Raw genomic sequence first — 23,682 nt, forward strand, 5'->3', positions numbered from 1 at the left:
TGCAGCAAACAGATTAGAGGCCTTTCAGCTGATTAATACTTTTCCATAAGGCCTCCTTTCTCTTGCTGGATATTTGTGCCTTTGTAGGTAGCTCTGTCTCTTCCTTGTCAGGTGGAAAAGGGTAAAAGATCTGCCCAGAGCACTTTCTTCGTGTGTGTGTGTGCGCGCGCGCGCTTCAAAAACCAATGAAACATCCTGCCATTTTATTGAAGGAGATTGGGGTGGCAGGAGTGGATGTGGAGATGTATGTCTTGGCAACTGTCCCAATTTTCAAGCCAGCGTCTTGACACATGCTCCAAACAAGCTTTCCAGGGTTTAGAATGGCTGCTCTTTGGTGGAGAAATGCAAAGGGGAGAAGTGTAAGAAGCCTTTCTTTGCAAGAAGTATAAGGCAGATCTCACAAAGTCTCCCCTTCCCTCAAGTCTTCCTCCTAGCCCTCTACCAGCAGGCATAGGGGAACAAGGAATATTGGCTCCAGTCTGCCATGGCGCCTGGGGGGTGGCCTGAGGGCCCCTGCGTACTGTAGTCTGTAGGAAACCCAGAGTAGCTCATAGGACGGTAGGGTGTCGGTGGAGGAACCACCCACTGGCTGAAGCTTTGGTCAGGGGTGTAGGGGCTGTACATGGGCCTCCGGGATCCTGCTTTCCCTGCAGGGTCAACAGCCATGGCCACCATCCCAGAGTAGTCCTGTGGAGGGAGAGTAGCAGGAAGTGGGGGGAGACTGGTGGCGAAGCCGCCGTCTGCTAGTTTGGGGTCTTGCTCAGGAAGTGGGGCAAAGTCCAGCTGTGGGGGTCTGGCTCGGAATTCACTGAGAGATACTCTGTCGCGGAGGGCCCCCGAAAAGGAGCCTTCGCCAGCCTCGTGAAACCTAAAAGAGAAGCCAAGAAGAAGATGGAAAGAAGGCAGAGCCCACCTCAAGAAGCAGGACCTTTCAGGGGTCCTGGTAGCAGCCTCCGCAGGTGAGCATCTTCTGAGAAAGCGTAAAAATGTGACCTGGGGCTTTGGTCCCTTGTCACGCCACCCAAGAAACCTCTTAACTCCACAAGGGCAGCACCCCATCCGTCCATCTAACCACCCACTGTGCATTGTCGGCCGCCTTTCCACATGGAAATCAGCCATTAAAAGCTTTTACATTTGGAATTGCTTGCTCATTCGTTCACTGCTAATGGAAATGAACACCAGCAGAGGGGGATTTCGTGGGAAAGTGTTTGCCTCTTGCCCCAACTGTGTTTCTGTATTTATAAAAATATATCTCTGCTGCCTTTTGGCTCTCACCGCCCCAGCAAGGCGGCTTACAAATTCCATTTTCACGGTACATAAAATGGTTTCAGGTGTGTTCGGAGCGCAGAGAAGAAAATCAAAGCTGCTCAGTGGAATAGCATAAAGAGCCCTTGCCTGAGCTTCTGGGACCCACTAAGAGCCACCCCTTGGAACAGAGACAACCCTGATAGGCCATTATGGCAGGAGTGTCTCCAAAGTGATGCTACTCCCCAGCCCACTCTTACCTGTATGCTTGTATGGAGGAAGAGGGAGGCGGGGGAGGTGTTGGCACTTGCTCTTCTTGGGTGGTCCTTGCGCTCTCCTCCACCCCCTGAGACAGAGCCCCTGCAGGGGCAGAGGAGGAAGGGTGGCTGTTGTGCTCCGAGACCCAGACAGGGTAGCTGCCGTTGCCGACTGGAATGGCATAGCTCTCCTCCTTCACCTCCATGTTTTCATGCCTCGTAAGATCTGACACACAAACCAACAGTTGAGAGCTTCCTCTACCAGGTCCATCTCCCAGCAGAAAAGCCTGCAAGGTACCTGGTCTGGTATCTACACCTGAACACAGCACCTGTCTTGAGGCTGCTTGAAGAGTCAATGGGCTCACCTGAGGAGGCCTCAGAGCTGCCGAGAGCAGCCTATGGACGGGTGGGTGGTGCTTGCTGGTGTCACAAACCGGAAGCCAGGCAAGGTGCCCATCATGCCATTAGCCAGGGGGATAAATCTTTTATGGCAGACCCCAGATCTCCCCTCTCTTACCTCATTTTTGGCTTTGCTTGCATAGAGCTGTTGAGGCAGAGACATGCAGCCCACCCATTGCTCAGCTGCTTCTGCATATAAATTAGCTTTTGCAAATATTCTGAGCTTGTGTGTCTGGCCATTGCGTACTTGGCAACTGCATGACTGACATGCGGTGGGCAGGGGGTGACTGAAACTCAAACTCTGGCATGGAGTTGGGGGATTTAAGTCTTTGCTGTGTGGCCTAATCCAGATATTGGGGGGGGGGTGTGCTCACCTGCTGTTTGCTGTGGGGGAGAAGTTCCCCTTTGCTCCACTGGGAGCTTTTCTTTCCAGTGCCAGTTTAAGGACCCCAATCTGGACTGGAATGACTGCAGGGGGCAAAGAATTGAAGCCCCCCCAACCCCCATCTAGATCGAGTCCGCAGAATTATTTTTTTTTTTTAAAGCCAATCAATATAGCTTGTGCTGATTGGGTGGCACCTCTTCCTAATTTAACACACTCAGAAGGAATTCTACAAAATAAGAAAGTGAATAAATACTGGCATCATTATCATCATAATCATCATTTATTATTATTTATACCCCGCCCATCTGGCTGGGTTTCTCCAGCCACTCTGGGTGGCTTCCAATGGAATATTAAAATTGTTGTTGTTTAGTCGTGTCCAACTCTTCGTGATTCCATGGACCAGAGCACGCCAGGCACTCCTGTCTTCCACTGCCTCCCGCAACAACCTTTTAAACATTAAAAGCTTCCCTAAACAGGGCTGCCTTCAGATGTCTTCTAAAAATCTGGTAGTTGTTTTTCTCTTTGACATCTGGTGGGAGGGTGTTCCACAGGGCGGGCGCCACCACCGAGAAGGCCCTCTGCCTGGTTCCCTGTAACCTCACTTCTCGCAGTGAGGGAACCACCAGAAGGCCTTTGGAGCTAGACCCTGGTGTCTGGGCAGAACGATGGGGGTGGAGACGCTCCTTCAGGTGTACTGGGCCGAGGCCGTTTAGGGCTTTAAAGGTCAGCACCAATACTTTGAATTGTGCTCGGAAACGTACTGGGAGCCAGTGTAGGTCTTTCAGGACCGGTGTTATATGGTCTTGGTGGCCTCTCCCAGTTACCAGTCTAGCTGCCGCATTCTGGATTAGTTATAGTTTCCAGGTCACCTTCAAAGGTAGCCCCACATAGAGCGCATTGCAGTAGTCCAAGTGGGAGATAACTAGAGCATGCACCACTCTGGAGAGACTGTCTGCATAACTTATACAAGCTGTGTACTTTTTTTATTTTTAGGGGTGGGGAAGAGCAGAGCATAGATTGGTCTGCCATTGAATTATTTCTACCTGTAGCTACCAGAAAGAAAGCAGAACCAGTTTGGTTTTTGAAAAGTAAGTCCTGTTAAGTCACTAGTGGTTCCTTTACTGCCCGTACTCTGGCTGGGCCCCACTTTGCCTCTCCTTTCCACCACCAACCATTGCTCCATCTCCAGGCTCCAACACACCTGTAGCATGCTTTGGAAATGGGGAGCCAGATATAGAATGGATGGCAGCACATTGCAGGGGATTCTGAGCAGCCTTTTGGTTCCCCCATCTGCATGATCAGCTGTACAGTGGTACTTTGGTTCTCGAACTTAATCCATTCCAGGAGTCTGTTTGACCCTCAAAACCGAGGCACGCCTTCTGATTGCCTGCAGGAGCTTACTGCACTCAAGCGAAAGCCACGCCAAGACATTTGGCTTCTGAAAAACTTCCACAAACTGGAACACTTACTTCTGGGTTTGCGGCGTTCGGGAGCCAATTTGTTTGGGAGCCAGGCCATTCAAGTACCAAGGTACCACTGTAATTTTTTTCCAAATGCAAATACATTTGCTGTTGAAATAAATTATCTGTACTAGCGAATGCAGGCTGGTGTATGAACCGGCTCACACTTCTGCTGAGATCACATTTGAGGAAGGAAAACATTGCATCTTTACACCTCACTGTGGCCCATAAAAACCTGCCAAGTCAGTCAAATGCCGGGTGCCCTGTTTTTTTTTTTTTGGGGGGGGGGGGCGATCAAGGCAGGTGATGCATCTACCCAATACCTGGCAGGGTTGTTGCTTGTTACCTGGTTCCTCCACGCCAAGTGTGGGTCCTTCCATCAATGTCCTCTTCTGACCTTTGGCTGAACTGTTTTTCTGAACTTTTCCCTCTCTGAGAAAAGAGTAGTCAGTGGTAGGCGTTTTGCAGCTCTCTAGATTGGACCTTACAAACTCCTGCTAGATGAGGAGCTGGGTAGGGCCCTCGGCTTGCCACAGATGCCTTAATATGGCATAAGATCTTCCTCTTTCTCATGCAGGGAGAGTCACAACTGTGCCTTTTAAAGGGCAGGTCCCGTGGGTTAAACCAGATCAGAAGGTCGGCGGTTCAAATCCCCGCCACGGGGTGAGCTCCCATTGCTCGGTCCCTGCTCCTGCCAACCTAGCAGTTCGAAAGCACGTCAAAGTGCAAGTAGATAAATAGGTACCGCTCCGGCGGGAAGGTAAACGGCATTTCCGTGCGCTGTTCTGGTTCGCCAGAAGCGGCTTAGTCATGCTGGCTCATGACCCGGAAGCTGTAAGCCAGCTCTCTTGGCCAGTAAAGCGAGATGAGCGCTGCAACCCCAGAGTCAGCCGCAACTGGGCCTCATGGTCAGGTGTCCCTTTGCCCAAAAGTTGGCATTTCAACAGGTCTCCCATTGTGAGACAGAACCCCCCGCCCCCAAAAAACCCACCCACACATGCAGGATACGACCCACCAGGCCATTCTCCACTGGTGACGGCTGTTGTCACCAGGAAGGCACCTGAACCAGCCCTCGACCCACCTGCGGGTGTTCTTCCCGTGTTCTCGGAAGCCTTTAGCAAATGGATTGTTGTAGATCTTGAGTTTTGTGATCTGGAAAAAGAGACAAGAGTCTAGCGTTAGCACCAAACATCCATCTCTGTTATCGCCCTGCCCTGCCCCACGTTTGGGATCTTGCCTTTCCAACTTGGTTGAGGACCAGAGAGCTGCCTCTTCTTCTCCCCAACCTTTGCAGAGAAATTTCAAGAAAGTCCCAGGAGACCTGAAGAACCCAGCCCTTAGTTTGCTCCTCTTTGCAGGCCAGAGTGCCCCCTCTTCCCCACCTGTGTGGGGTGCCTGTCCTTCAGCAGCTTGGCTCAGAGAGTGTCTGAGCCACAGGTTCTGCCACTGGACCTCTGGAAGGGACCACCTGCAGCAATGTATAGGCAAGAGGATCCTGCAGGGAGCAGTCACAGTTTTTACAGCCACTAGGCCCTGGGTCTACAGAGATTTTAAGGCAGCTGCTCTGTGCAAAATGTGTTGTGGGGACATGTGCTGCCAGGAAGGGCCGCATGAGACCGGGGCTGGCTGGTGTCCTGCAGAACATGCTCCAGGCTCAATACTCCCCTCCGTTTTGAATATAGGCCCCCTAATATTTGGGTAGCTCTGCTGTGTCCACGAGCAGCAACAGCCACAGCCCTCCACAGCTTTTGTAGCAGAGGCTCAGGGATAGGGCCCAGCTGACCCTTTGCTGCCCACCTTCTCGTTCTGATATGCCGTGACGGAGGTGAAGACTGTCTCTGGGAAGCTGAAGGTTTGGAAGGCGCTCCAGTGGGTGCTGAAGAGGTTGTCTGCCTGCATGACGTGAAAGCGAGGCTTATAGCGATGCATGGAGTGGAGAATGACCTGGAGGGAGACACAGAGGAAGTGATGATGATGAAGAAGAAGAGTTTGGATTTGATATCCCACCTTTCACTCCCTTTAAGGAGTCTCAAAACGGCTAACATTCTCCTTTCCCTTCCTCCCCCACAACAAACACTCTGTGAGGTGAGAGGGGCTGAGAGACTTCAGAGAAGTGTGACTAATCCAAGGTCACCCAGCAGCTGCATGTGGAGGAACAGAGACACGAACCCGGTTCCCCAGATTACAAGTCTACCGCTCTTAACCACTACACCACACTGGCTTCCTGATGCAGTCAGGAAGCCTCCTTTGGTGGGAACTGCTATCAGGAACGAAGGAGGGAGCACCTCAGCCAGTGTTTGAAGCTGAACGTCAAGGGGTCCTTGCCATCGTGCAGTTGTGAGGGGATGCCTTGCCCAGAGAGAGAGAGAGAACGAGAGAGAGCCTTTGTGCAGGGGGAGCCAAGACGCTTTGCTTAAGGAAATCAAATCCTTCCCCGGACTGATTTTGCGTGCCATTAAAGTACAGCGGCAAATAAAACATTTTAAATGTGTTGTAAAGTGCAATATACAAATGCGACACTAGATGGCAACAGTGAGCTATGCCAAATTCAATGTATTTTTTTAAAAAAATTAAGGCATTTTCACAGTGTTTTTTTATGTCTGTAGATTCTACCTAAGAGCGACAGCAGAGGGGCAAACACACCCTACTTTTTAAATCTAATTTTTATCAAATATTCTGTTTTACAATTTAAAGCACTCATTTTTACATCCTTAAGATATCAATGACTTCCCTTCTCTTTCCACGGTTCATTGTACATATTATAAACCCCTGCATATTTTACAGAAACTATACCATTCAGTATTCCATTATTACATCCATCAAAACTTATTTACACTGTTGAATTTATCTTAACACTGCCAGCGTTTTCAGCTGCACACAGTTATTTCCCATATATTCAATAAACGTTTTCCAATCTTTTCTAAACATATGTTCCTCTTGCTCTCTTACTCTACAGGTTAAATCTGCAAGTTGTGCATATTCTGTCAGCTTAAGTTGCCATTCTTTTTTAGCTGGGACCTGGCTCGTTTTCCATTTTGGGGCTAACAAAACACGGGCCGCAGTAGTGGCATACATAAAGAACCTTTTTGACATCTGGGAATTTCAGTCTGAATTATCCCCGGACATGCTCTACTCTCTTGCAGCCCCAATGAGGGCCATGCAAGAGGGCGCTGCAGTGGATTGGGCCCTGCTTTCACCTGCCTCAGGCCTCGTCCCTCCTCTCCTTACCCCCACCTCCAATTTCGCCTAATGTCTCGCTGCACAAACTCCCTCCCTTCTCCCCAGCCCTCTCTTGACATACGTGGCCATGCTGGTCCAGGGTGTTGTTGGTCAGCTTAAGCTTCTGAAAGGAGATGGGCTCTTTCATCCAGTGGCTGCCCAGGGCAGGGGAGTCTGGGTGGACGTAGGTCCGGCAGGGAGGCTGTGGCTCCGCCTTCCCAGCAACTTCCCACTGGTCCTTGTTCCACTGGGGATGAGGAAGAGAAAAGATGAACAGACCTCCCCAGCATTTCCCACCACATTCACTTCCCAGGTCACTGCTTGAACTCCTGTAGTGATCCCACAATCATCCTGAAGAGCATGGGGGTAGTGGGGGGGGGGTGTCCACCGGCCATGGAGGACCCCCCTCCCATGGAGGAAGAAGAGTGGTTGGGCTGAACAAGCAGCTGAGGTCCAGCTTCCCGGTGCTGCAGATGTTGCTGCTTCAACCTTTCCAGGCCTGAGTCCTCAGGAGTCCCCCAAGTGCCCGAAGAGAGACCCATAGAATTGTAGAGTTTGAAGGGACCCCATGGGTCATCTAGCCCAACCCCCTGAAATGCAGGAATCTCAGCTAAAGCATCCATGACGGATGGCCATCCAACCTCTGCTTGAAAACCAGAAAGTTCTTAAAAATTCAGAAAGTTCTTTAGCCGGGATCTCCTTTCCAGTACAGTGGTACCTCTGCTTAAGAACTTAATTCGTTCTGGAGGTCCGTTCTTAACCTGAAACTGTTCTTAACCTGAGATACCACTTTAGCTAATGGGGCCTCCTGCTGCCACCGCGCCACAGGAGCACGATTTCTGTTCTCATCCTGAAGCAAAATTCTTAACCCAAGGTACTATTACTGGGTTAGTGGAGTCTGTAACCTGAAGCGTCTGTAACCTGAAGTGTCTGTAACCCGAGGTACCACTGTAATTTGAAGCCAGATGGAGCTTTCCTTCTCACAACCTATTTTTATCGACATGTTTCCATTTGACTGCTGCTTCCCCAACCCCAATAGACGTGGCTAAAATGCTCCACACAACAAATCCAGTCAGACAACGGCCTTCGTCAACCTGGAGACCTCCAGATATTTTGGACTACAACTCCCATCAGCCTTTGCTTGCCTGCACAGCCGCTCAAAACAACTGGGGGACGCTTAGGCTGGCAAAGGAGGAATACACACCAGAGCACTTTTATCAGAAGGAATCTGCCTAATTGCTGGACCCTTAATCTGTTAAACCAGTTAGCTAGAAGGAACCTGGATCACACCCAGACACTGGTGAAAGCCTTTACCTTGTACCTGAAGCTATCCATTGGCACAAAGTCCACCAGCATGAGATACTTCGCATAGGGGATCAAGCCCGTAACTTTGATCTTGCACTGGGGAAACATCCGCCTGTGGAGAGGAGGAAAGATGGCCCTGTTTATGCTGGTCTCTCCAGTATGAAGCTTTTCATGGGGGGTGGGGAGCAGCAACCAAGAAAGACCATGAACTTCCTCTGTGCCCTCAAGCCAGTCTCAGCTTTGACCAGAAAAAACTTGGCTTCAAAGTTGGGCTGATGGCTTGTGTAGCCGCAGGGGGAATAAGGTCCCAGTTTCTTTTAGATCAAGGTTCTAGGCCTCATCATTGTTTTAAAAGTGTTGGGAATGGGCACAAGATGTAGGTCATTATGATGGGAGATTGGGGAAAATTATGGAAAACTGATTTAAAATTTACAGATTGTTCCCTATTGAAGGAGAATTACATGGATGATGTATAGATGCTACACAACACCAGTGCAGTTAGGGAAAATGTACAAAACTAGTTCAAATATATGTTGGAAGTGTAAGGAAAAGGAAGGGACATTTTATCATATGTGGTGGGATTGTAATGTAATTAAAAAAAATTGGGAAATGATATATAATGAATTGAAGAAAATGTTCCATTTAACATTTGTTTAAAAAACACAAGGCATTTTTGTTGGGGATTGTAGGGAAAGGCCTGCCAAAAAAAGCTGAAAAACATCTTCATGTATGCAACAACGGCCTCAAGAGTTCTGGTAGCAGAAGGATGGAAGACTGAAGAAACCCCAACTAAAGAATCATGGCAAAAAAATTGACTGACTATGCAGAACTGGCAAAACTGACATATAAGCTACGGGACAAGGATAACTGTGACTTTAAGGATGAATGGGAACCCTTTACAAAGTATCTGAAGATGCAACAAAGTGAACTGGACTCCTTGGCAGGTTTTGAATAAACATTCACAAACTTTTTATTGATAATAATCACCTAAATGGTTTGAGGATCTATACAACTTTGTAACATGCAGAAAACAGAAGTCTCAGAGAAACCAAAGACTGGAACTGAGGGAAGTCGGGGGGGTGGGGGTGGGGGTGGGTTTTGTGTGGGAGGGTGGGGAGAGGGAGGAAAAATGGGGGGGAAACAAGGATGATATGTTTCTGGATAATATGTCTTATTTTAATTTTGAATAAAAAAACTTGTTTTAAAAAAGTGCTGGGAAACTAAGGAGGACCTGAAAGAGGGATATTTTGGGTGGGGGACACGACCTCTCCTGTCCTGAAGCCCAGGAACCCCTGCAGGAGCTCCTCCTAAAATCTGCTTAGACTCAACGGGGCCATGTTGGGCTTTTCTCTATGATCCATCTCGGGTTTATAATGTTCAAATTGCCTTCTTGCCATTGCCTTTGGATTTGAAGCCGACCAGATTTATTTAATGGAATGGCACAAGTGCTGCAAGAAAGATGGCTATGCTGGTGGATCTCCTCTAGAGTAAGCCCTTGCCCTCAACTACCAGAATCAAGCTGCAGCCGGGAGGGTTTCCTCTTACCCTGGCAAGGAAGAAAGGGGGCCCAGAGCCCAGCAATGACCAAGAAAGATGCCCAGAGGCCTATGTGTGGACAGTGGGGAGGACTGCGCCCAAGAAAGGAGCCCTCTCCGGGGAAAGGGTGATGAACAAACTGCATCATTTGGGGTTTGCGGCACTGGAGTTTTGCAGGATCTGACCTACAGTCAGTGTCTACCTACTTGGCTAAGTATAAATAGGCATCTGTTCCATCTCCCACATGGACTACTGCAATGCGCTCTACGTGGGGCTACCTTTGAAGGTGACCCGGAAACTACAACTAATCCAGAATACTAATCCAGAGACTGGTGACTGGGAGCGGCCACCGAGACCACATAACACCAGTCTTGAAAGACCTACATTGGCTCTCAGTACTTTTCCGAGCACAATTCAAAGTGTTGGTGCTGACCTTTAAAGCCCTAAACAGCTTCTGCCCGGATGCTGACGACCAGTGCCGAAGGCCTTCTGGCGGTTCCCTCATTGCGAGAAGCAAAGCTACAGGGAACCAGGCAGAGGGCCTTCTCGGTAGTGGCGCCCGCCCTGTGGAACACCCTCCCACCAGATGTCAAAGAGAACAACAACTACCTGACATTCAGAAGACATCTGAAGGCAGCTCTGTTCAGGGAATTTTTTAATGTGTGACATTTTTCTGTATTTTTGGTCTTTGCGGAAATGGGCAGGGTACAAATAAATTTATTATTATTATTATTATTATTATTATTATTATTATTATTATCTTGCCAAAATAATTTTGAAAAGAATGAACTGAAATGGAGGCTGGGATTCTGAAATCAGGAACGGACGAAGCTGTTTTGATTGATCAATTGGTAATTACGTTCGTATTCCGCCCTATACATGCAGGTCTCAGGGCGGTTAACAAGACAAAATCACCATATTAAATATATGAAATACATAATAAAAACAAAAACAACCCAATAATCCCTCCCCCCCGCTCCCCAACACATTTTTAAAGGGCGTTGGATGTCAATCAGCCAAAGGCCTGGTTAAAGAGGAATGGTTTCATTTGAGCAATTGGCAGCCGCTCTCTGTAGTTTCAGGCAACCAACATCCCTGGCCCTGCCTGGAATTGCTGCAATGGTGCTCAGCATGTAAAGGGTGCCTGCCATCTCTTCACTGAGCTACTAAAGGTAAAGGGACCCCTGACCATTAGGTCCAGTCGTGACCGACTCTGGCGTTGTGGCGCTCATCTCGCTTTATTGGCCGAGGGAGCCGACGTACAGCTTCCAGGTCATGTGGCCAGCATGACTAAGCCGCTTCTGGTGAACCAGAGCAGCACACGGAAATGCCGTTTACCTTCCCGCCAGAGTGGTACCTATTTATCTACTTGCACTTGATGTGCTTTCGAACTGCTAGGTGGGCAGGAGCAGGAACCAAGCAACGGGAGCTCACCCCGTTGCGGGGATTCAAATCGCGATCTTCTGATCAGAAAGCCCTAGGCTCTGTGGTTTAACCCACAGTGCTACTACTTTCATCCAAATTCATAAGGAAATGACAATATGAAGAAACTTCTAGGAAACCAGGGAAAGCCAATGCACTTTGAAGTCTGCCTTCCAGATGTTTTTGGCCAATTCCTATCAGCTCCCGCTGTATGATCCTGAGGCTGGAGAGAGCTGTAGCCCCTGAACATCTGGAGGTTGGGAAAGTGGGGGTTAAAGGAGGATTTGCCTGAAGAGAAGCTGTGAGGGTGTGATCACCTGAAGAGGTGCTGCCCCGTCCCCTTGGCAAGGGTGACTTTCTAAGCCCCGAAGAAACAGAGATTCAAAAGGGCACAGAACAGGGTTCAGCTCACCGTCCAGATTTGGTGATGATCATCTCTGTTCCCACTTGGTGGAACTTCATCCAGAGGTCCACATCCTCGAGGGTGACCGCAATGGAGCTGTGAGGAGACGACGCCTCCAAAGATTCGGGAAGAGTTTTGGCATCTTGGATGGAAAGAAAAGACAGAACCAGTACTTTGGGGGGGGGGGGGACCACGAAGAAATTTAGGACAGCTTCAGCTGTCGTCACCGTAAATGTGTTAAAGAGTTTAGGGTGCTAGAAGATTCCTGGTTGCTTTAGTTGCAAGAAGCAAAGCCGGCTGGAATCACCCTAGACTTTGAGAAAAGCTTTCAACATTATCCAGCATAGGGGAAATCCCCCCCCCGGACCCCCAAATGCTGTGCCTTCCAGCGGAAGGAAGTCTTCCCCCAAGCTCTGCCTGCCCCCTGAAGGTTGACTCTGCTGCCCTTCCAACTTGTAATGCTTAGTGGATATTTTTTGCTTAAACTGCTAAACTCCCCTGTGGCTGGTACCCAGAGAAGGCCATGGGCATTGCCAGCAAGAACACCAAACACATTTCTTTAGGGTTTTCATATAATCATAGAGTTGGAAGGGACCCTGAGGATCATCTCATAGTCCAACCCATTTCAACGCAGGAATATGCAACGGTCCCATATCGGGATCGAACCTGCAACCTTAGTGTTATCCAGCACCACAATCTAACCAATTGAGCTACCCAAGCTGTTCAAAGGAGAAATCAATGGTGGAAGGGGGACTAGTAAACTGCCTGTCCCCAAACCATCTTTTGAAAAAGGGTTGGGTTTTTTGTTGTTTGGGGAGCATGGGGGATAGATAGAAAACTTCAACTCCCATCATAATTTACAATTGGCTCTGCTTTTTGAGGGGCTGATGGGAGCTGGAGCCCAAGAACAAAACCGTGTGTGTGTGTGTGTGTGTGTGTGTGTGTGTGTGAAGAACCAGTAGAGAAGGGAGGGAGGGAGGAAACAGAGCACATAAAAAACAGTATAATGCATTGAGTACAGTATTAAATGTAGAATTAAAACCAATGGAATTTTTTAAAAAAGTGGGAAATATAAAATAATTACATTAAAATGATGTTAAAAACCAAAACACTTTAAGACTGATATGGTGGGGATTTGAGATAGATAGCAATCCTGAAGCCACCAGCTGAACTAAGTAGGAGAAAACATTTTAAGCTCAACAACAACAACAACAACAACAACAACAACAACAACAACAACATTTTAAGGATCGGGATTCTTTGCTTATTTAGCTTCCCTGTCAACCAGCGAGAGGGTGCAGAAGTGCTTAGTTTGTCTCGGTGAACCTCTTAAGGACAAACAGCAAAACCAACTTCCAATTCGCAGGCAACCCCAAAGGCAAAACAAGCCCTGCAGTTCCCCATCAGTTTCCTGTTTTGATTCAGCATTAATGAACTCCTGCAGAAGTGACACCCACTTTGCTGTGGACCGTTAACATCTCCTTGCCAGACTAGGCTCCATCTCCTCCAGCAGGGACTTGAAAGGAGCCACGAAAACGTTTTTGAGCAAAGGAGGATGTTTGTCCCCCACTGGTCACAAAATACATCCTTAAAGAGAGGAAGGGAGGTGGGTTTCATAGAACGGATGGCTCTGGGCCAGGGGCAAGAGTGGGGGGTTCCCTGCAAGCAAGCTGGCAGGGCGGGTGCAGGATAAGTTCTGGTGGTACAGCAAAAGCAGTAACAGAGAGGGGAATCATGAGGCAGAGCCCAGAGCTCCAAAAAGAAAGACTTCTGTGCAAGGCAACTGCAGCACATTCTGCGGGGAATTAAGATAACGGGGCTGCTTCTCTTCAAATACCTGGGACATTTAAGAGGCTGGTGCACTGGCATTTGCTCAACCATGCTGAGTGGTGGCACCGGTTCTTTTTGCAAAAGATGGGGGCGATTGCGCCTGGCAGGAAGCAAGTTTCAGAGTTTGACAGAAGGTTGTTTGGGCTGGCATGAAGCACTGCCCATTGATCAACAAGCCGCAAGTTCTGAAACAATTTCTCAATCTAGAGGAGCAACCGATTTCATCAAATCATCGCAACGAAAACGCTTAAATTTCGAGGGGCGTAGGAGGCGTGTGTGTCTTATTTGTTTGGCATATATGCCAATCTCTCTTCAATTTGTAGCTTCAGACTGTAGCTCGATGTGGTGTAAAGTGAAATAATTGTGGAATAAATCACAGAAAGCGTGCCTTTGGCGGATATATTAGTTGTTGATAAAAAAATAATAATAATTAAAAAATGGGAGGAAAATCCCCAAAGGTTTCAGCCGAACCTCCTATAAGTCCCTGCTTCTGCCTCCCTCCCAATCCCCCATTAAGGGGCATCTGCCGGCCCCTGATAGACAAGCAAAGCGCACATACACTTTCCCCCAGTTGAGCCACAAAGAAGCAAACAGCCCCCAACCAACAGATTCCCCCCAAACAAGCAAAGCCTTCAGCCCAAATGGCAAGGCAGCCTGGCAATGGGGGGACCATTTGGGGTCACCGGGGACAATGTCCTTCATCCCTAGCATATGTCTCCTTACATCGGCAGAGCATTTGCTATGGAGCATAATAAAAACAAAAACAAAAATCATTATTTATATGCCACCTGTCTGACCAGGTGGCTCTGAACAAAAAATAGTAAAAACACAACACCACACACTAAAAACTTCCCTGCCTTCAGCATGGTCACAGAGTTACACCATGAAGCATTTCACCATTGACAGCCTGTTGGTGGAACAGATTTGGTTACCACTGAAGGTCCCAGGAGAAGTTTCTGACCCTCTGCTAAGCAAGTGCGGTTTGGAGCAAGCGCATCTGAGCTCCAGAACAGAAATAAAAGTTCAGGAGGCCTTTTTGACCACCTGGGAGACCCACAAAAAGGCAGAATGAAGCCCGCTTGTTGGATGGGGGTGCAGAAGAAGAGTTGTTCAGACTGGGCTGGGGTATAATACATCCATCCATCCATCCATCCATCCATCCATCCATCCATCCATACAGTGGTACCTTGGGTTAAGTACTTAATTTGTTCCGGAGGTCCGTTCTGAACCTGAAACTGTTCTTAACCTGAAGCACCACTTTAGCTAATGGGGCCTCCCGCTGCCGCCACACCGCCGGAGCACGATTTCTGTTCTCATCCTGAAGCAAAGTTCTTAACCCGAGGTACTATTTCTGGGTTAGCGGAGTCTGTATCCTGAAGCGTATGTAACCCGAGGTACCACTGTACATACATACATACATACATACATACATACACACACACACACATACATACATACATACATACATACATACCGCCCATCTGACTGGGTTTCCTCAGCCACTCAGCTTCCAACAAATTAAAACAGAATACGACATCAAACATTAACAACTTCCCTGACAGCCTTTGGATGTCTTCAGAAAGTCAGATGGTTGATATTTCCTTAAAATCAGGTTTTCCTCAACGCAGTCCTGCCCCATGGTTTGTGTGGGAAAGTGGCATGGAGACAGCAGGCTGTCCACACTTCGCGAGATAAAACACACTCGGGTCCCAATCCAGGAGAGGCAATCAATACAAGAGCGCAGCCTGACTGGTGGGGCTTTGGTCTGTGCCTACTGTTCAGAAAGTCACCACAACTAACCTAGCAAGCCAGGAAAACACAGCTCCCCTCTCCTCCCCTCTGGGGCTTAAGAAATCCAGGAAGGCTCAGCACCTACCTGGTCCGGCTTGCATCTTCCCAGGTGCTGGAGGGAGCCAGAGAGATGTGTGAGGATCGCAGGAGTCCAGACCCAAACACACAACAGAGAGGCCAAAGGAGGAAAGACTCAGCTTGGAGCCAAGGTGAGTTCCTGGCTTATGAAGGTTTAACAAGTGGGGAGGAGCCAGCCCCGTGTCTCTCTCTCTCTCTCTCTCTCTCTCCCCCCCCCCCCAACCTTTGATGTCCAGCAGGAACAAAGAGAGGAAATATCTGCTGCTGCCCTGCAATGGCTGGAGAGTGGAGAGAGGAGAAGCCCAGTGAATTAACATGGCTTTGAGATACAGGAAACCCCACCAGGAGAAGGAAAAGCCCCTCCCTAGACGGCTAATGCCCACTCAGACCAGCCAAGCGGCGGGAGGTGCCAGGGGGCCAGGCAAACCAAGGGACCCCTCATCCTTACACCAGGGGCAGGGTTCATTAAGGTAAAGGTAAAGGGACCCTTGACCATTAGGTCCAGTCGTGGCCGACTCTGGGGTTGCGGCGCTCATCTCGCTTTATTGGCCGAGCGAGCCAGCGTACAGCTTCCGAGTCATGTGGCCAGCATGACTAAGCCGCTTCTGGCGAACCAGAGCAGTGCACGGAAACGCCGTTTACCTTCCTGCCAGAGTGGTACCTATTTATCTACTTGCACTTTGACGTGCTTTCAAACTGCTAGGTTGGCAGGAGCAGGGACTGAGCAATGGGAGCTCACCCCATTGCGGGGATTGGAACCGCCGACCTTCTGATTGGCAAGTCCTAGGCTCTGTGGTTTAACCCACAGCGCCACCTGCGTTCCAGCCAGGGTTCATTACCCAGAGGCAAATGGGTCCCCTCTTGGCGCACTGACTGCCCCTATCTAAAGCAGAGCTTCACCCTGAGAGTAGCTAGCTGGCCCAGCGCTTCCTGTCTCACTGAAGCCCAGCGGCCAAGCGAGGTCAGAAGTTCCCCTCCCTTCTCCTCATGCGTCCTCATCCACTTCTGTTTTCCAAAGCACAAGCACCTCAGGATGTTGTTGTTGCCATTGCTGAGCTGAGCTCCTCCCCAGAACTGGCTGCATTTCCAAGTACCAGTTGATAGAATGGTAGAGTCCAATCCCCGGCAACGCAGGTCTCTTGCCCCCACATCCATCTATGGTTGGGCTCCAAACACCAACCTTCTGGTTAACCGCCAGGCACACTGGCTCACTGGCTGCACATCATTGTGGACCTGTCCCAAGATACCCTTTACTCTGCCCCCAGTGGGTGCCACAACCACAGCCCGGCGCTATCCTTAGGAATGCTGCCTTTTCATCTGGTCCACACACCCCACCCAGCCACTGCTAAACTGGTTTTGATCCAAATGGAGAAAAAGAACAACTAGTTGCGTTTTTAAGACAGCAATGTCCTGCTCCAAGGCAGAATGCAGCCCCCTACTCCTCTGTTTGTTCTGGGTCTTGCAGAAGCCAAATCTAAACAGGGAGTGCTGTTATGATGATTGATTTGGTATTATGCTCCCTGTTATGCTTTTTTATCAGGTTTCGATTACTGATGCTCTGTAAAATGTGTTCTTAATGTGGTACACTGCCCTGGGATCTTTGGAGAAAGGGCAGAATATAAATCGAATAAATAAATAACTGGGAGGCGAGGATGGAGGGGGAGTTCCTATCCAGAATCTGGAGGGGTGGGCTGCTCAAAAGGACTCCTGTTCTTCCAAAACAAGAGGAAGACTTATTTTTCTCCACCTCAACCCCCCACTCCTTCCTGGTTAGTTAGCAGCATGGAAGGAAGATGCGAAATGCTTCACAGCCACTTGACATCCCTGGGAGAGGAAAATGCAAAGGAAAGTGCTCTTTCAAAGGGCTCCACAGGCAGCTGCAGCGCCTCCTTTCATTGCTGTCCAGGCCACGCTCTTCCTCTGACTAGAAACTGACTGCCATCCGAGGCATGTTTACTTGTAAGTAAGCCTAAGGACGCAGGTGGTGCTGTGGCTTAAACCACAGAGCCTAGGACTTGCCGATCAGAAGGTCGGCGGTTCAAATCCCTGCGACGGGGTGAGCTCCCGTTGCTCGGTCCCTGCTCCTGCCAACCTAGCAGTTCGAAAGCACGTCAAAAGTGCAAGTAGATAAATAGGTACCACTCCGGTGGGAAGGTAAACGATGTTTCCATGCGCTGCTCTGGTTCGCCAGAAGCGGCTTAGTCATGCTGGCCACATGACCTGGAAGCTGTACGCCGGCTCCCTCGGCCAATAAAGCGTGATGAGCGCCGCAACATCAGAGTTGGCCACGACTGGACCTAATGGTCAGGGGTCCCTTTACCTTGTAAGCTTAAGGAAACCAGCGGGTTATATGCAACCAAGTTCTGCCCAGAGTACACTGGGGGGAACTTACTCACAAGTAAATGTGCCCAGGATCCCTGTGCTCTTTAACTGCATGCCTTTCATTTAGCTCAAACTTGGGTCTCCAGCTGTTGTTAGACTACAACTCCCATCATCCTTGGCTAGCAGGGCTGATGGGGACTGTAGTCCAAAAACAGCTGGAGGCCTAAGTTTGGGAAACCCTGATTTAGCTTCTGCTTCTGGGCTGGAGGCAGAGGGAAAGAGAGAGAAATAAAGCAAAGCAAAATGCAGCCGGGCTCAGTACCCACTTCTTGATACAATAAAGAAGTGTTCAGTAGCCTTGACCCTCCAGAAGCTTCTCAGATGTTTTGGGCTTAAGCTTTAAGACCAAGAGGAAGAAAGTCAAGTCTGCTTTGCCACCCTCACTGCCCCTTCCTCAGTGCAAGGGGACAGGAGAAAAAACCCACCAGGCAGAATCTCACTGCGCCCCCCCCCCGAAAGCTGCAGGACTAGTTGGCTGTACCTATCTTTTCTGCCTCAGTTGGGTCTTTTTCTGCTTTGAGGAGCTCCAGCTCCCTTGAATGCTCTGGGGAGGGAGCCATGGCAGGCACACCAGCCCCCCCCCACTCCACCCCCCAGCTGTGACGCCATGGGCTGTGGCCAAATCTTCGCATTTCGCACACATCCCACTTCCTCCACAGAACAAACTCCGCTTTCCTTCTCATCCCCCCATTCCGGCCCGCAAGCCTTTTGGTTCTTGGCAAGCGCCATGGGCCCAGGCCGCCCCCCCCCCCAACTTTGCAGCCAAGGGGTGGGGGGTGGGGGAATTCGAACCTGGATCTCCGCAGGCGAAGTCCAGCATCCAGCTGAGGTGGCCCCTTTGCCCACAGAGTGAACCGCTGCTTTCATAAGCCGCAGAGGGTGCTGCTTTTGTGTGTCTCATTCAGGAGCCCCAAGAGAAACTCCAAGACACATGTCCCCCCCCCCCTCTTCGGGAATGTCCAGCCCTACACAAGAGTTGCACAGTGGCCAAAATGGGGTGGGGGTGGGAAGAGAGAAAATGTGTATCAGAGTCCTTAAAGCTCTGAGGGGGAAGTGGGGGGGACTCAGAGCAGCATTCAGAAGAGCAGCCATCCCATTAGTGGCAACTAAAGATTTGGGGGGGGGGGAGAGAAAGGGACAGCAATTTTACTTTCACACCAAAGAGTTTATTGGCATCTCTCAAAGAGCATCTGAATAGCTCTCAAGGGAGGAGAGGAAAGCGTTGATAGCTCTGGAGGGGGGGGGATTGAGGGGGCAGGAGGGGCTGCTCCAGGCAGGGTCCCATGGGGTTGGGAGGAGAGGCTGGGGGGGGGGCAGAGGAGGCCTTCTGGACATTTGCTTCCCTCCCCAGTGGATGCAGAGGCAGCAAACAGGCCCTGCTACAGGCAGGTAGAGAGGCAGGATCAGGGCCAGCCCCCCAAACCCACATTGAGAAGCGGAGGCTGGGTTAGACGGGCCTCCTTTGGCCTGATCCTGCAGGCTCCGCAAGGTGGCTGCTTCAGGACCTTCTTGTGAGCCACAGGCAGGCACAGGTTGGCAGGGGAAAACCACATGTGGTGCAGGATCAGGCCACCGAGTCCAGGATTATGTTTTCAGAGGTGCTGATCGATGGAAGGCGCCAAGCTCAGGTTAAAATGGACCAGCTTTAATTGCACATCAGCCTGCGGCCACCTTGAGCAGCTAAACCTCCCACTAGGGGAAAAGGTGGTACCCCAACAACGGACCCCAAAGCGCCCCCCTCCAGTGCAAAACTGGCAATGTAGGCCCACACCACAACACCCTTCTCCGCTTCAGAGGAAGGCAGCACTCAAGCCACTCCCCGAGGAATTGGGGTGTCCCCTCATCTTCTGCGTGACAACCACCCAGGCCACGACCTAGCGCATCTCCCTTGCCTCAGCCCAAACAGACTCTGCCAGGAGCAGAGGGGAGGTGGAAAAGCAGGCCCAAATGTGAGAAGGGTAACCGCTGACTTACCTCAGCCCTTGGCCTGCTGTCGCTGTGAGCTTCTGACCGGAATTGCAGGGCTTGAGAGCTAGGCCATGCTGCAGTGGCGGGGAGTTCCGCTGGTGCAGCAATGTCTTCAACGATGGGGTGGCATTTCCAGTGCCTACGATCAGCTCCAGGGCTGCCCGTTGAGTGAAGTTTTGGTCACGTCAGAGCCAATTCCTGACCTAGAGCCCAGGAGAACATCCTGGGAATGGCAGCAAACGCAGCTCCTGATGAGGACAGGGACTGAATAATGCTCTCCATCAACTGTTCTTGGTGTGAAATTATGCTAGGAGAGGGAGCCATTGCCCCCAAGGTCCCCTCCCCTGTTAAAAAAAACCCATCTCCCCCTTTGCATCTGTTTGCTGTTATCTGCTGACTTCTCTCTCAGCTGCCAGTTTCCCGTCCTCTCCTTTGGTCAGCCAAGGAAGGAAGTGGATCTGGGAAAGACAGGCAGGTGGATCCCGCAGGGGTGGCCACTAACTCATATGGTGCTTTTTTTGCGAAGGATCAAGCCTATCTGTGGATCTGAGCCAGACTGAGCCTCCATGTAGAGTGGCACTCTATCTGACACTGCTGGGCCAAAGATGTGAGGCCATGGAATGACCTTGGGAAATTGCTTGGCACTCGGGAGGAGGGGAACATTTGGGTCCTGCCTGTCATTGTGGCCAGCAATTTTGTTGTTGTCATGGATGTGGACGCCGGTCTTTGGGGAGAAAACCACTCACGAGCCTCCAATTAAAGCACAAATGGGCTGGTTCCCTTTGAATTTATTATGCCATTAAGTAGTGGAAATGCAAAGAGGTGGTGGCAGAAACATGAACCATTTACTCTCTTCTCCTTCCTTAGTTTTACAATCACTTTTGGCTTCTTGCTTTAAAACACACACAAGCCATTAAGTGTGCAGCGGAGGGCCGCTCACACTACACAACTCTGCCCCTGAGCAGCTTTGATGCTCTTTTTGGGCAAAAGGGGAGATGAAGTAGCAGACAGACTGAGCACCTGCTAACCACACACACACAATGGGTTTTTTTTTTGAGGGGGGGGGGAGCAGATTTGCATCTCACCAGGAGGCAGGGAAAGAATCAAACTGGCTAGGAGGTACCATCTCTGACACATTTGTAATGCTTCAGGGTTTTTTTTGGAGATCCTTAAAAAAAAGCAGCCTAAGAAGACTCCTACAGCAGCTGGATCCGGCCACAGTGTGGGCCCATCTAGTCCAGTATCCTGTTCTCACAGGTGCTCCAAATGGACTCCACTCAAGCAGTCCAGAGAAGATCCAGTTTGAGCTTCATGGTTTTTGCTCCCAAGCTATAGACATCTCTGTCAGGTGGTCACAACCAGAGAGACAAATACCTCCACGTCCAATGTTTGAGCAATGGAACAGGATATGTGTGTGTCAGATTTCAGTTTGTCAAGATCCCCCTTGTTTTCCCAAGAACCCCCCAATATTGCCAGCCAAAGCCTGGTGCAAAATACACAAGCTTAGGCCTAAATAATTATGCTCTCCATCCCTTCTCACAAAACCCTTTTGCTGTTTTCCAAAAAATGGAACAAGAAAATAGAAGACGCTCAGGGAACAACAATTACCGTCAACAAAAAGGATACACGGCGAGAAGAGGGAAGAGGTTCTTCTGTCCTCTTAAATTGTGCCGTTTGGTATTTATCCTCAAACATCTCTCCCTAAAAGCCAGTGGGCGGTGGCGGGGGCAATTTGCCATCTGCAACACTAACACATGCCAGGAAATCACTCTGTCTTTCATATAGAAGTCATATCTGTCTTAATTACCAGAAACAGCTCTCAGGGGTCTGGTCAGTTTTTCTAATAAAGCTTAAGTGTGGCCCCATTGCTCAACTGGAGTCTCATCCTTTGCCCACGATATTTTGGCAATTATTAGAGATAAGCTGCTTCCAATAAGAAGCTTGCAAGTTGCTTGTTAAGAAAGTTAGCCGGTCTGTTTTATTTCTACATTTATATCCCGCTTTCCCCCACAATGAGACCAAGGCGGCATACATGGTCTGGAATTTCCTCTCTCCTTTTTACCCTCACCTACAATCCTGCAAAGGGATGCGGGTGGCACTGTGGGTTAAACCACAGAGCCTAGGACTTGCCGATCAGAAGGTCGGCGGTTCGAATCCCCACGACGGGGTGAGCTCCCGTTGCTTGGTCCCTGCTCCTGCCAACCTAGCAGTTCGAAAGCACGTCCAAGTGCAAGTAGATAAATAGGTACCGCTCTGGCAGGAAGGTAAACAGCGTTTCCGTGCACTGCTCTGGTTCGCCAGAAGCTGCTTAGTCATGCTGGCCACATGACCTGGAAGCTGTACACCGGCTCCCTCGGCCAATAAAGCGTGATGAGCGCCGCAACCCCAGAGTCGGCCACGACTGGACCTAATGGTCAGGGGGCCCTTTACCTTTACAATCCTGCAAGGTAGGCAGGGCTGAGAGGCAGTGGCTGGCCCAGGGGAAAAGGTGGGGAGTTACTACAAGTGGGGTGCGTAAAAGGGGAGACCAAGAGAAGGACCACTACCCCAGTTCCACTTGCAGCCATTTCCTGCCAGAATTTGACTTCCCAACTTGGGCTTTTATTAAACGCTAGCACTAAATCAAGCAGCAAGTACTAGGAGGAGAACGGCTTTTAATTTGTTCAATACTTATTGACGCAGCAGAGGCTGATGGCCTGGCTTCCCTTTAATGGGAGTTTTCTTAAGAGGTGCTTGTAGAGAGCTCCCTCCCCTGACTGCCTAATTGAGACCTTTCAGACTCCAGCCTCTAATTGCCCATATAAATCCTTGGGAGCAAGCAGAGGCAGCCTTTATCTCACAAGTGGAAGAATTAAAACAAGTCACCTTTAATCTCCCCACGACAGCAGGAAAACAGAAGATGCATTCTCAGTGCTGGTCATCCATCCCTATAATCTCGTAATCTGCAACTAATATGTGCAACACCCCCCACCCCCAAAAATTGCTTTGAAAATCAGGACTGCATGTTGCAAAACAAAAAAGCCCTACAGCAGCCTCAGCTGCGATGACGGAATCGGATTCTTGATGGACAAGCAAGACAGTGACCGCAGAGGGTTGAGTGAATGCCCTGATGGTTCAGGTATGTGCAGAAGAGGAACAAGCCAATTGGGCGCCCGGGGCAGCGCCCAGGGGTGGGGCTAGCCGCCCGCGGGGTCGGGGTCAGCCAGGGCAGGACACTCCGTGGGGCCTCCGAGGAGTCTGCCTGCCTCCTCCCACCCAGCCACCCTACAGCTGAGGGGGAGGCAGCAGGCGGACCATTTGAGCAGTGCGGAGCCTGTGCGCGCCAAAGCCACCACGTCTCTCCCAGGAGAGACGCATGGCTTGGGTGCACTGCAGGCCCCGTGGTGAGTGCAGCCTGGCATTTTGTCACCCCCCTCAGTGGTGTCACCCGGGGCGTCCCGCCTCCACCGCACCCCCCTTGCTCCACCGCTGGGTATGTGGCCTGAGATCCAGGGACAATGGAGAGTTGCTTGCATGAGCAAGCCCACTCCACAAATGTGTGTCCTGAAATATAGTGCTGCATGACCAGGCAGAAGTTCAGCAGGTTCAGCTTTCCCAAATCACTTCCTATACATACAGCTAGTGCAGGGGTCAGCAACCTAAGGCCCCTGGGCCGGAAGTGGCCTGCAGAGGTCGTTTGACTGGCCCACGAGCCACCACCGAACTGAGCTGCCTGCTCGCCTGCACGCTGCACTAAACCGGTGCAGCGCGGCACAGGGACTCACTTCCGCAGTGCCGAAAATCGCATCTGCGCCCGTGAAGGTGCCAAAAATCATGGGTGCACGCACAATCCAGCCCATGGAGGGATTTCTGCGGGACCGATCCCTTCCAGGCAAGATAAACCTCGCTGACCCGAGAGCTAGTGATCTTAGTGATTAGGAATAACATGAAGGCTGGTGCAGGAGGTGATTCAGAACACCTGGATTTTCAGAAGCTGGAAATTGATACTGGGCTTACACATCC

General features: G+C 50.2%; 1 protein-coding gene across 1 annotated transcript; it reads right to left on the bottom strand.

The window, feature by feature from the left end:
• Positions 1-178: 178 nt before the first annotated feature.
• Positions 179-16,147, bottom strand: LOC307204813 (T-box-containing protein TBX6L-like). The gene is made up of 9 exons (XM_079956822.1): positions 15,338-16,147; positions 11,641-11,773; positions 8,280-8,382; positions 7,048-7,212; positions 5,544-5,690; positions 4,828-4,898; positions 4,093-4,178; positions 1,506-1,728; positions 179-868 (listed from the first exon to the last, which is right to left on the bottom strand). Exons 1-9 carry the CDS (start codon positions 15,645-15,647, stop codon positions 439-441), a joined length of 1,668 nt encoding a protein of 555 aa, XP_079812948.1. The 5' UTR covers positions 15,648-16,147; the 3' UTR covers positions 179-438.
• Positions 16,148-23,682: the final 7,535 nt, after the last annotated feature.

The sequence above is a fragment of the Podarcis cretensis genome, assembly GCF_951804945.1.
Source record: "Podarcis cretensis genome assembly, chromosome: 16".
NCBI classification, from domain to species: Eukaryota; Metazoa; Chordata; class Lepidosauria; order Squamata; family Lacertidae; genus Podarcis; species Podarcis cretensis.

What these genes read in the sequence shown, in the direction of transcription:
- LOC307204813 (XM_079956822.1), bottom strand. Translation starts at nt 15,647, where the DNA reads ATGTTAATTCACTGGGCTTCTCCTCTCTCCACTCTCCAGCCATTGCAG. An exon ending in CCCTGGACCAGCATGGCCAC is followed by an intron (nt 5,691 to 7,047) that starts GTATGTCAAGAG and finishes GTCTCCCTCCAG; the next exon opens with GTCATTCTCCACTCCATGCA. An exon ending in CGGCATATCAGAACGAGAAG is followed by an intron (nt 4,899 to 5,543) that starts GTGGGCAGCAAA and finishes CTCTTTTTCCAG; the next exon opens with ATCACAAAACTCAAGATCTA.